This window comes from Gossypium arboreum, chromosome 7, assembly GCF_025698485.1.
Source record: "Gossypium arboreum isolate Shixiya-1 chromosome 7, ASM2569848v2, whole genome shotgun sequence".
In the NCBI taxonomy this organism is placed as follows: domain Eukaryota; kingdom Viridiplantae; phylum Streptophyta; class Magnoliopsida; order Malvales; family Malvaceae; genus Gossypium; species Gossypium arboreum.
The window spans coordinates 83168276-83181298 of NC_069076.1; the positions used below are offsets into that span (position 1 = coordinate 83168276).

A 13023-nucleotide genomic window follows, 5' to 3' on the forward strand; every position below is an offset into this window, starting at 1 on the left:
TGGCGTACAATTTGTTTTCTCAGAGAACATTCAAAACTATTCACAAATGTTCATTATGATCTGCCTCACTCTTTAAATAAACCAGAATGTCATCAATGAATAAGACCACACAACGGTCGAGGTAGGCCTAAAATACTCTGTTCATCAAATCCATAAACACTGATATCACTAGGAATTCATAATGCCCATAGTGAGTACGAAATGCAGTGTTAGGAATATCATCCCCTTTAATCTGGACTTGATAATACCTCGATTATAGATCAATATTTGAGAACACTCTAGTTCCACTTAATTGATCAAACAAGTCTTTAATCTTGGGTAGCAGATACATATTCTTAATGGTCACCTTGTTCAACTATCTATAATCAATACACAATTGGAAGGTCTCATCTTTCTTCTTAACAAACAATATTGGTGCACTTCAAGGTGAAACACTTGGTTCGATAAACCCTTTATCTAATAATTCTTGCAGCTAAGCTTTCAACTCCTTCAATTCGACTAGCGCCATTCTATACAACGCACTTGATATAAGAACAGTCCCCAACATTACATCAATAGAAAACTATGCATTTTTTTTGGCGATATCCCCGGTAATTCATCTAGAAAAAATCTGGAAACTCATTCACAACTGGTACTTGCGCGGAGTCTTCCTTCACTATCTTAGATTCTAAGATATATGCTAAATAAACATCTTCACCTTTTACAATCATTTTTTAAACTGTAACGACTGAGACTAAAATGTTTTTGACATCACACTTCACCCTTGAAACGAACACCTTATTGCCATTGACAGATAGTAACCATACACATCTAGACTTGCACTCAACTGCTGCTCTATGTCTTGTCAGCCAATTCAATCCCAGTATGGCATCAAACTCATGGAAACTCAGTAGCATTAAGTTCGCCAAAAATACATGTTAGCCAAAACTCAAAGAACAGTCCTTTACCACCCTGTTGTCCATAGTACTCTGATCAAGTGGATTGGTAACTATCATGCTAGCCTTAGTGGGGACAACTCTAAGACTCTTCCAACCACAAACTTACTACAGATGTAAGAATGAGTAGACCTAAGGTCTATCAGTACATGTATGTTGGTGAACTTAGTAAAAGATTAAAATACATATGACATGCCATTAGGGTCAAATATGAAAACGATCAAGGATTTACATTTTTATTTGAGATCCAACATTTTTTGTGGGTTTTCAATTTATAAACGAAGGCTTGTGAGCCAATTCATCGATAAAAACTTGTGTGAGCAGCCCTGATCACTGTCAGCTTGTGTGAGCACTATAGTTCTGTGTATCCGATTTCTATTTACTAAAGTCCTATTGGGTGAGAACATGGTAACGTGATGAAAATGAAAACGGTGTATATGATTTGAACATGAAATGAATTACTTATGTATGCAAATTGAATATAAAATGGATAGTATTGATATATGATAAATATGTTGAATATGTATATGAATTGAGTTATATGTCCTTGTTATGCTAATGGACTAACCTATTGGTTGTAATGCTGAATTACATATGAAAGTATAAGGATGCCATGTTATATATCAATGTGTTTAACAACTTAATTTATTGTAATGTCAAGGTGAGTTGAGTAATTTTCATATGAACTTACTAAACATTCGAAATGCTTACCCCATTGTTTTCCCTTTCCTTGTAGATTGCCAACTTGCAGAACGTGTCGATCAAATCTACGAGAAGTTCACATTATCCTGCTATCAATTTGGTAGTATTTCAAACATGTTAAAGTTTGGTTATGTGGCATGTACATAAGTGTTTGATATGTTAACTGAAAATGATAGTTTTAGTTTGAATCATTTATAATGCTTGAGTTTTAATAAGGTCAATGCCTATTGAGTATAAATGTTTTGGTAACACTTGGAGCTATGTTTGTGGCACTATAAATGGCAAAATTAAGTATGAATTACATGGTTAAAATGATGATATTTAATGGTTAACAGACATGGTTGATTAGGTTGAATTGATATAAGTTGAATTGATAAGTTTGATGCCAAATTGTGGAAATATTAGAATGGATGGCTGGAATTGGTTAAATGCTATGCTTTGGCATGTATTTGGTATGTTTTTGTGTAGGAAAATGTTGTGCAAAATGCAGCAAATGGTAAGTTTGAAAGGTTGACATGAAAGAGGTACCGAATGGCCTAACTTGTATAAAAATAGAGTCCTTGTCACAATGACCACATTTTTCTCCTCGCAATGCAGGTCGACAGTATGTGACCTTGTGAAAAACTGCTTTGGTGACATCATGATGTAGAGGAGGTGACGTCACGACATCGGCCCTGAATTTTTGAAACTTTACAATTTGGTCATATTTCATACTCAGATAGACAAAAAAGCTTCCATAAGCTTGATTGAGAGTCAGAAAGGATTGTATATCATGATATGAATGTGTTAGTGGTATGTTTGAATGTTTAAATGATTTATTTGTTGTACAATTGATGATAGTTGCTCTGACAACGGATATGACATCCTGTAGCTCTCGAACCCGATGATCGAGTTGAGAAGGGGTGTTATATTTCTTTTACTCATATAATGAATGTGACAAAATCTAGTAATATATGTAATCTTTGATTTGGATTAGGTTAGGACAGTCCAAATTCCCAAAATACCGTCTAAAGGCTGGTTTTACACCACACATGTTCATGTTAATGAAAGGTGTGTGTATATATATACACTTAAATATTGCTTCTTCTTTTTTTTTTTTTATATATATATATATAGAATAGAATTTTAAACTTACACATTTATACAACACTTATTTAAACTATCATATAAACATAACTTATCGATCGATCTCACAACTTTGAGAATATGGTAAACTCTTTACCAATAAGACAAATATTGGGGGTTCTAAATATCACTTTCACATTAAGCATTTTTTAAAAATAGTTTAAATTCACTACCTTAGAGTGAAAAAAATATAAACAATATAATATAATTTGCAATAATAAAAATTTCTATTATAATAAGAAATCAAGATATTATTGATTTAGAGGAAGTTAAAAATAAATATAATTTATTTTCTTGTTATTGAAATAAATATTGTTTTCAACGTAATAAAAAGTAAAAATAAAATAAGTGTAATTAAAGAATTGTCATGTTGCGACTACAAAATGGACTGGCTATTAAATAATCGGGACCAATTTGAAAGATACTTGACATTAATAAAAGTAAAATTAGGGTATGTCAATTTCAAAAAAAAATTAATTATTTAGGAAAATTGTTTTTGGATATGATAAAAACGTGTTTTGAGAAAAGTATGTTTTTTAAAACGTATTTTTCAAAAAGTATTTTTCTTAAATGCATTTTTGTCCATTTACTAAAAATAATCAAAACTTCAATCTATATCTTTAATTTTTTTCTTGAAATCCACATGTACCCTTATTTTTGCCAAAATTGTATCCAATAAATCAATCTTTGTCTTGACTCCAGTTGTCTGCGTGAAGAATGTGACTATTTGACAATTTTGCAACTAAATTATATAATTAGTCATTTAATTATTAATTTATTTTTATTTTAGTTATTAAATTATTAAAATTTTAATTTCGTCACTAATATTTTTTATTAAATTTGTTTTAGTCATTTTCCGTTAAATAAAAATTATGGCATGATCTTTTTTAAATTGATATAATAACATATTTAATCATTAATTATTACAAATTCTATCAATTTAATCTTACTTCTAATGATGCAATAAATTTAACCCTTCGTAATTGTTATTTAGAAATCAAAGACTAAACCCAGATTTTAAACATCATTAAAATAGCAATGGATGGTTTCATTGATTAAAAGCTTCATTTTAAATTAGCATCGTCGAATTTGTTTTCCACCATTAACTTCAAAGCAGTAAATAATTTCAGCTTTTATGGAAATACATTTATCATCATTATAGTAGAAACATTGTTCTATATTTTCTTTTCATTTTTATATAATCCAAAGCTAAACTGAGATTTGGAGCAATGTATTCAAGAGTATCTCAACGCTGAACCAATTCATATTCATAGACTGTTAATTTGATAACTATTTCTTTTAGGACAACATAAACATGGTTCCATATTTTCTTTTGCTTTTTATATTTTCTTTCTTTTTCAATTCATAATTACAAGACAACTATTTCAGTTTTATGTTCATAAAATTTTATTTAAATTATTTCTTGTTTGGATAAATTTATGATGAAGATGTGTTTGAGTAGTAAATTGATAGAATTTACAAATATAGAGGATTAAATTTATTAAATTATTTAGAATTATGACTAAATTAATATAAATATATAAATGTTAATGACTAAATATGTTATTATACCAATTTAAAAAGGTCACATCATCTTTTTCTTTGATAATTTAACGGGATCTAAAACATTAACAATGAGATTAAAAATTTTTGTAATTTAATAACTAAAATAAAAATACACTAATAATATAATTTACTCTAATTTTGGACATCAAATATGTGGAAGTATTGAGTTGCTTACTCCTACTTGACGTGGTTATAAGGTTTTGTAGTAAAATGTCAAGGGGAGTTTACTTGACGTGGTGATCATTTTGTGTTGCAAAATGTCAAAGGGAGATTACTTGACGTGGTGATGAGTTTTTGTTCTGTAAAATGTCAAGGGGATCAGAATTTAATGCTAGTTAAAACTACTAGCTACAACTCTAGTTGCATTTGAGGAAAAAGTTGATAAAATATTATAATTTACCATTTCTGGTTGGCATATTTTTGATAAATTAATTTCGAATATTGAAGATTAGTAGCAGCTCATTGGACAAGATTTCATGTGCAACACATACAAATAATTATTTTAATGGATTGTATCTTAAAATATCTTTTATTATATAATTGTTAAAAATATTTGTTGAATATAATATTATAATATTGCAAACCGGAAAAAATATTTGGACATTAATTTAAATTAATTAATAGATCAATAATAAATTTTAATTTAATTAAGTGATAATATTAAATAATTATTTTATCTCTAATTAATTATATTAATGTTAGATAAATAATAAATAAATGAGTTAAAACATTTATGGATCACTTCAAATGAAGGGCTTACATTTCACAACAACTCTCTTTTACCCAAGTGACTAGTATTATAAAAGAAATCACCTCTAAACCACTTTATGGAAGTTCAAAAATTTAAAAGTTCTCTTAAAGAAAGATTTAATACTCAAAATCCTCTCTAAAATCTAAAGAACTTGAAGAAGAAATCTAAGAACTTGAAAAAATCTTGAAAAACACCGTATTAGTTCCAAAGAAAGTCACCTTTTGATCTTGTTGATCTTCGTCAATTGAAGAAAAGAGATCAAAACTGTTTTCCCAAGAAAGGTCAAACCCGTTTTTGAAGAAAAGTGCCTTATGATCTTGTTCCGCCTACAGATAATGGCTAAACTTGATTTTTAAAGATCAAGTCTAGAATGCCCTTAAAGCAGATATATCTCTGAACGACCCTTGGATCAAAACTCTTCCCAATTCAGTTGCATGTATTACAACTACAAACTGGATTAAATTTTTATACTTCACTTAAAAACAAGTTGCGTGTGAATTTGAATCTAAAATATATATTTATTCGACCTCTTTCTATTTATATTTGGTTTCGGCAAACTGCATCTTAAATTTCAATTTTCTTAAAAGGCTATTTTGTTTACCAGATGTTATAGCACCTTTCTCGCACTTTTGTTTGTTTATTTGTTTTATAATTAAGGTATCTTTCATGGATGATCAGTTGAGTGATAGTTTCAGGAGGGCTCAGAGAAAAATGGGTGAGCATAGTCATACACGAACTACAACTAAGTTAACAGAGCAAAGTTTAGTTTTTGCTGTTAATGGAGAGAGGTTTGAGCTCTTCCAAGTAGACCCTTCTACTACTTTGCTCGAGTTCTTGCGTTCCCAGACATCTTTCAAAAGTCCCAAGCTTGGTTGCGGTGAAGGTCTGTCTCTCTTTCTTATTGGAAAATTTTATCAATTATGGATGTTAAAAGTTCCTAAACATCTTTAATAGCTTGATCGCTTTTCATAGTTCGATTGTTGCCATGGTTTTGCTGCATTGGGTGTAATTTTTTATCCCTGACTTACTTCTACGCTTCCAAAGTTCACTCTTGGAGCGCATTTTTGAGCCACTTCTGTATTAACATCCAACTGTTTTCTTGTTTGACAGGAGGATGTGGTGCCTGTGTTGTTCTGCTGTCCAAATACGACCCTTTCCTTGACAAGGTTGAGGATTTTACAGTGAGTTCATGCCTGACACTACTTTGCAGTGTCAATGGATGTTCAATCACAACAGCTGAGGGAATTGGAAATAGCAAGGATGGATTCCACCCTATTCAGGAAAGGTTCAGTGGTTTCCATGCTTCTCAATGTGGTTATTGCACTCCAGGAATGTGTGTTTCTCTTTATTCAGCCCTCGTTAATGCCGATAAGTCTGATAGGCCTGAACCACGTCCTGGATTCTCCAAGCTAACAGTTCCTGAAGCTGAAAAGTCTATTGCAGGCAATCTTTGTCGCTGCACCGGTTACCGTCCCATTGTCGATGCCTGTAAAACTTTCGCAACCGATGTTGATATGGAGGATTTGGGACTTAACTCGTTTTGGAAAAAAGGAGAATGTGATGAAGTAAAGCTGAGGAGATTACCTCCATATAGCCATGGAAATGGAACTTGTGTGTTTCCTGAGTTTCTGAAGAATAAAACCAAGGCTGGTTTCAATATGGAATCTGAAGCATGTTATTGGTATAGTCCAGTTAGTCTTCAGCAACTTCAACGGTTACTGCAAATGGATGATGAGAACAATGAAACGTCAAGGAAGATAGTTGTCAGCAACACGGGAATGGGTTATTATAAGGAACTAAAACGTTTCAACAAGTATATTGATTTAAGATACATTCCAGAGCTTTCAATCATTAAGAAAGATCATACTGGGATTGAAATTGGAGCAGCAGTGACAATTTCCAAGGCCATTGAAACTTTGAAGGAAGCAAATGAACCTCAGTTCAGCCAAGAAGGTAAACTTGTGTTCAAAAAGCTTGCGGATCATATGGAAAAGATTGCCTCAGGGTTCCTCAGGAATTCAGCTAGTATAGGTGGAAACCTGATGATGGCCCAAAGGAAACACTTTCCATCAGATATTGCAACAATACTACTTTCTGTGGATGCAATGGTTGATATCTTGACTGATCAAAGGCATGAAAGTATCATGCTGGAGGAGTTTCTTGGGAGGCCTCCGTTAGATTCCAAAAGTGTTCTTTTAGCCATTAAAATTCCATGCTGGAGGTTAAGTGTGGATATTTCTTCCCAAGGCTACACTAAGTTGCTATTTGAGACGTATCGAGCCGCACCACGCCCTATTGGAAATGCACTTCCCTATATGAATAGCGCTTTCCTGGCTGAGGTTTCACTTAGTAAGGCTGGAATTATGCTAAATCACTGTCGATTGACATTTGGTGCTTATGGAACAAAACATGCCATTAGAGCAAGGAATGTTGAAGAGTTTCTATCAGCAAAGTTTCTAAACACCAGTGTTCTATATGAGGCCATTAAAATACTTGAAACTACTGTGGTGCCTGAAGATGGTACCTCCCATCCGGCTTATCGGTTGAGCTTGGCCATTGGCTTTCTCTTCGATTTTCTATACCCCTTACTTGAGAACCCTGCTGAGATTTCCAGCTTTTGGTCTGATGGAGATAATAAAGCTTTGCCATTCAGTGATTTCAAAGGAAAACAGGATTCTAACCAGCTTGATCAAACCAAATTCTCAACTTTGTTATCATCTGCAAAGCAGGTGATTCAGTTAAGTGAAGAATATAATCCTGTTGGAGAGCCTATTAAAAAAGCTGGAGCTACCCTCCAAGCTTCTGGTTTGTCACATCTTAGCTCTTATTCCTTGAATGATCTAGCACTAGCAGTCATAGTTTGACCATTAATAATTTTCAGGGCCAACTTTTGTTTTCTTACATTGCTGCTCCTTGTTCTTTACTCTTTTTAATTGCTTTATGTTTCTTCAAAACTGGTTAGAAAGCAGAACACGTTGATAAAAATGATTCACTCTTTAATCCTTCAATTTTATATATTCTTTATTGTGATAATACCTTGTTATTTAAATGTTAAACGTAACTGCTGCTTTGCTATGTTACTCCGAATATGTGTATTCATGTCCAAATATGATCTTCCAAATATATAGAAAAACTTTAAAAATTTTGAGCGTATCCATGTTGGACACATTTATCCGACACTCACAAGTGGATAATATTGATCAAATGTTTCCAAAGTTTTCCCAGCGAAAGTCACTATTATTTTAGCTTTCATACCTGAAGTTCATTTACCTTCTGCATGCACTTTACAATAAAATATTGTCAATGTTGCTCACCCACCATAAATTTGTAGGTGAAGCTGTTTATGTGGATGACATTCCATCTCCAAGCAATTGCCTGCACGGAGCATTTATTTACAGCACGGAGCCATTAGCATGGGTGAAGGACATAAAATTTAAGCCTGGATCATCACTGGATGGAGTCATCAAGCTCATTTCTTCCAAAGACATTCCTGGGGAAAATATAGGGGCTCAGACCATGTTTGGTTCTGAACCATTATATGCAGATGAGCTCACTGAATGCGCTGGTCAACGCATTGCCTTGGTGGTAATTCCATGTTTTAAGCCTTTTGTATGTCTAATATCATCATCAAAATGACATTTTAAAAAGCTTGATCATTTAAATGATCATCTCAGGTTGCAGATACACAGAGAAATGCAGACATGGCTGCCAACCTTGCAGTGATTAATTATGACAAGGAGAATCTAGATCCAATATTATCTGTTGAAAAGGCTTTTGAAAGATGTAGCTTTTTTGAGGTCCCTTCTTCCCTTTACCCTAAACAGGTTGGCGATTTTTCTAAAGGAATGGCTGAAGCTGATCATCAAATTCACTCGGCTGAGGTAATTATAATATTTCACCATTCTTTCAGCCTAAGTTCAACACGTTTCTGTACCATAGGCCTCAGCTTAACTCTCTTTTTAGAGACCGTACTTTGCATTTTCGCGAAACATAACCAAGAAAATAGATTCATATAGGCTTATTTCTTTTAAAGACATTCTAACTTGAATTCATGGGACTAGATCAAACTTGGATCACAATATTATTTCTACATGGAGACGCAAGCAGCTCTTGCTGTGCCAGATGAAGACAACTGCATGATCGTATACAGTTCTAGTCAATGCCCTGAGCTCGCGCACAGTACAATAGCTAAATGCCTTGGTGTTCCTGGACACAATGTTCGTGTGATAACAAGAAGGGTTGGGGGAGGATTTGGTGGAAAGGCCATAAAAGCAATGCCAGTGAGTATCATTAAGTGTGTTCTTATTTGTCTTATTTACAGCTAAATATATGTCAAATCGTACTCAGTGTGAGCATCAGACTAGATACAATGTGATGTTATAGGTTTCTACAGCATGTGCACTTGCTGCTTACAAACTACAGCGTCCGGTCAGGATCTATGTCAATCGCCAGACTGATATGATAATGGCAGGAGGAAGGCATCCAATGAAGATAACTTACAGTGTAGGATTCAAAGGTAATGGGAAGATTACAGCCTTAAGACTCGATATATTAATTGATGCAGGGATTTCAGTTGATATAAGTCCATTGTTGCCAAATCATATGTTCGGTTCACTAAGGAAGTACGACTGGGGTGCTTTAGCTTTCGATATAAAGGTTTGTAAAACAAACCGTCCGAGCAGATCATCGATGAGGGCCCCTGGGGAAGTGCAGGGATCATTCATTGCTGAAGCTATAATAGAAAATGTGGCATCCACTCTTTCCCTGGATGTTGATTCAGTTAGAAGTATTAATCTCCACAAGTACGAAAGCCTTGAATTGTTTTTCAAGAACAGTGCTGGTGAACCATTGGAGTATACTTTACCTTCTATATGGAATAAGTTGGGAACGTCTTCAAGCTTTTACCATAGGATTGAAATGTTGAAACAGTTTAATAGGTGTAATAAATGGCGGAAAAGGGGAATCTCTCGAGTCCCTATCGTGCATGAAGTGACCTTGAAAGCAACCCCAGGGAAAGTAAGCATTCTATGTGATGGATCGATTGTAGTTGAAGTTGGAGGCATTGAGCTCGGTCAGGGTCTTTGGACGAAGGTGAAACAGATGACAGCATACGCTCTTGGTTTGATCCAATGTGGTGGAACTGACGAACTTTTGGAGAAGGTGAGGGTCATACAAACTGATACCTTGAGTTTAATTCAAGGTGGCACCACTGCTGGAAGTACAACGTCAGAATCAAGCTGTGAAGCTGTTAGACGTTGCTGCGATATCTTAGTCGAGCGACTGACAGCTTTCAAGGAAAGGTTGGTAGAGCAAATGGGATCTTTAAAATGGGAGACATTGATTCTTCAGGTATTTGTTAAACTCAAGGTCTTATGTTCATTTCGTATCATATGTTGAGAGAAAAGGCTTAGACATTGATTCTACGATCTGTTTATTTAGTTTTCTGATTAGAAATCGAAATTTGGGTGATCTTTTTGATGGAAACATTACCGCTAAATTGCTCCAAATCTCTTTGCTCTTCATGGCTCTATAACAAATATACAGTTCGACATTAAGAAGCTGAAACGTTGCAGATAATTTTAGAACGAAAAGGAAAAGTATGGCGATGTCAAATATGGTACTGAGGTTTAAGAGTAGCCTTATTGGCCACCTTAATTATTTCAGCAGAGGGCCTCAGTTCTACCCTGAAACATGCTTATATTTTTTCTACTGTTTTAATTCTTCATATACTTGCTTGATGATACTTTGCTCATAGATTTTGATGATTCCTGTTTCACTCTTTTAATCTAACCACATGCAGGCATATAACAGTTCCGTGAACTTATCAGCAATTTCGTTATATGTACCAGACATTTCGTCCCTGAGTTACTTGAATTATGGTGCTGCAGTGAGTGAGGCAAGTATATCAACGGATCTTAGTCTTCTTTTATTCATTCTTTGCAGTTTTCTTCAAGGCGAATTTTCCAGAGCTAGTCAATTAAACATGTCTCGTTCATCTTATATCGGTTGCAGAATCTCAAAAACAAATTCCTAATAATGAAGATGTGGCATTGCAGGTGGAGATAGACGTTTTAACAGGGCAAACCACAATATTACAAACAGATATCATATATGATTGCGGCCAAAGCTTAAATCCTGCTGTTGATTTAGGACAGGTTATGATCTTTTATATGATTTCAATGCTCTGCAACATTTGGGTTTTTTTTCTTTTTTACATGCAATCATGATTAAATTCAAGCATTGACTAACAAGTTTCTTGGGTCTTTTTTTTTTTTTTTCCTATAAGACTGAAGGAGCATTTGTTCAAGGAATAGGGTTCTTTATGCTTGAAGAATATCCTACAAACTCTAAAGGATTAGTGACTGCAGAAGGCACTTGGACTTATAAGATCCCCACAGTGGACACTATACCTAAGCAGTTTAATGTAGAAATCCTCAACAGTGGACATCATAAACATCGTGTACTTTCATCAAAAGGCAAGTTGGGATTTTTTCATCAAACAATTATTATGTATGCATGCATGTAAGTATGTAAAAGATGGGCATCCGGTTCTTACTGCAATCATCAAACAATTTGTTCCTTTGCAGCTTCGGGAGAGCCGCCGTTAACGCTAGCAGCTTCGGTACACTGTGCTATAAGAGCAGCTATAAAAGAAGCCAGGGAACAACTTCATTCATGGGGAGGAGACGAGTCTAGTTCAACATTTAAGTTGGAGGTACCTGCAATCATGCCTGTTGTGAAGGAGCTTTGTGGGCTTGACAGCGTTCAAAGATTCTTACAGTGGACAATCGGAAGCTAAGTGATAGGATTCTGAAGGCTATCAGTTAAACAATGTCCCAATCTTTGATTGCCTGTAGAGAAAGCAAGGTTTATCATTAGTCTTTCACAAGCCCTTCATGTTGGGCCTATATGGTTTGTTGGATCTCTTGTGCAAACCTGTTAATTCTTGTGTTAGTATTGTGTTCGTCTTCTTCTTACTATCACGATTATTGTAATTGTTATTATTATTATTCCTATTTATGTCGTGTTATTACTTATGTTAAAAAAAGTAATTAAAATTTTAATTGAATCAATATGTTATTATAGATTTTTTAAAAGTTTAAATATGCATTTAGTCCTCAAATTTGATACTTTTTCTCAAGTTAGTATCTATATTTTTTGTCTCAATTTATACCAAACTTTTTTACCAGTTTATTGAAGCAATTTATGAAAAATGCCAAGTAATAGTACCCGCTAGCGTTTGGCATTACACAAGCTCATAAACTTGCTATATATGTGTTAGCGAATTTTGGTAACAAAAAACATTGGGTTAAGATATTTGCTGTTAATATTGATGTATGCAAGTCATTCTATGATATATAAACCGTTTATAGTAACATATCTTGAAGATCGATTTGGATTGAGTTAAGAAAATTAACTTTCCTATTTTGAAGAGATTGGATCAGATCAAGTAAACTTGGAAGCATATCCTGAATACTCAAGATTTATCTTGGACTTATGGAAGATATTTTCAAAGTTGATTATTTAGCTATTTTAATGGGAAGATTCATTGTAATTTATATAGTGTGTTTGCAAGTCTCAATTTCATATATATTGAGGAGACTTGTATAAGTGGTGTACTGATCTGAGAGCACTTTATTCTATTAATTGATGAATGTTTCTTTGGAGTGCATTGAGGGTAAAATTAAGTGTGTTACTTGGTTTTTATCCTAAGTTGTCTAGGGGAAAACTAGGAAAGTGATCTAGATCTTAGGTGCAAAAGTGATATTTTAATCCGGTGAATGTTAGAGCTTATAATCACTTGTTATACGAGGTGTTAACATACTGAATTTCCTCTCTAAGATAGACATGGGAAAACTGAACTGCATCAACATATCACTATATTTTTCATTTTTCTTCATCAATGCTTAAAGTAGTTGACACTGCTCAATTTTGCTTACAAAT

At 33.9% G+C, this 13023-nt stretch overlaps 1 protein-coding gene across 1 annotated transcript; it reads left to right on the forward strand.

Moving 5' to 3' along the window:
• The first annotated feature begins 5161 nt into the window (after window positions 1-5161).
• On the forward strand, window positions 5162-12185 carry LOC108475744 (abscisic-aldehyde oxidase-like). The gene is made up of 10 exons (XM_017777736.2): window positions 5162-5962; window positions 6190-7884; window positions 8411-8664; window positions 8754-8960; window positions 9141-9359; window positions 9463-10428; window positions 10880-10975; window positions 11136-11234; window positions 11366-11555; window positions 11667-12185. The coding sequence occupies exons 1-10, from the start codon at window positions 5746-5748 to the stop codon at window positions 11876-11878; spliced, it is 4155 nt and encodes a 1384-aa protein (XP_017633225.1). The 5' UTR covers window positions 5162-5745; the 3' UTR covers window positions 11879-12185.
• The last annotated feature ends 838 nt before the right edge of the window (window positions 12186-13023 follow it).

Excerpts from the sequence above, each read along its gene's own strand:
- LOC108475744 (XM_017777736.2), top strand. The coding sequence starts at position 5,746 with ATGGATGATCAGTTGAGTGATAGTTTCAGGAGGGCTCAGAGAAAAATG. Across the intron at positions 8,665-8,753 it reads GTCAACGCATTGCCTTGGTG|GTTGCAGATACACAGAGAAA; the intron begins GTAATTCCATGT and ends TGATCATCTCAG. Across the intron at positions 11,556-11,666 it reads TCGTGTACTTTCATCAAAAG|CTTCGGGAGAGCCGCCGTTA; the intron begins GCAAGTTGGGAT and ends GTTCCTTTGCAG.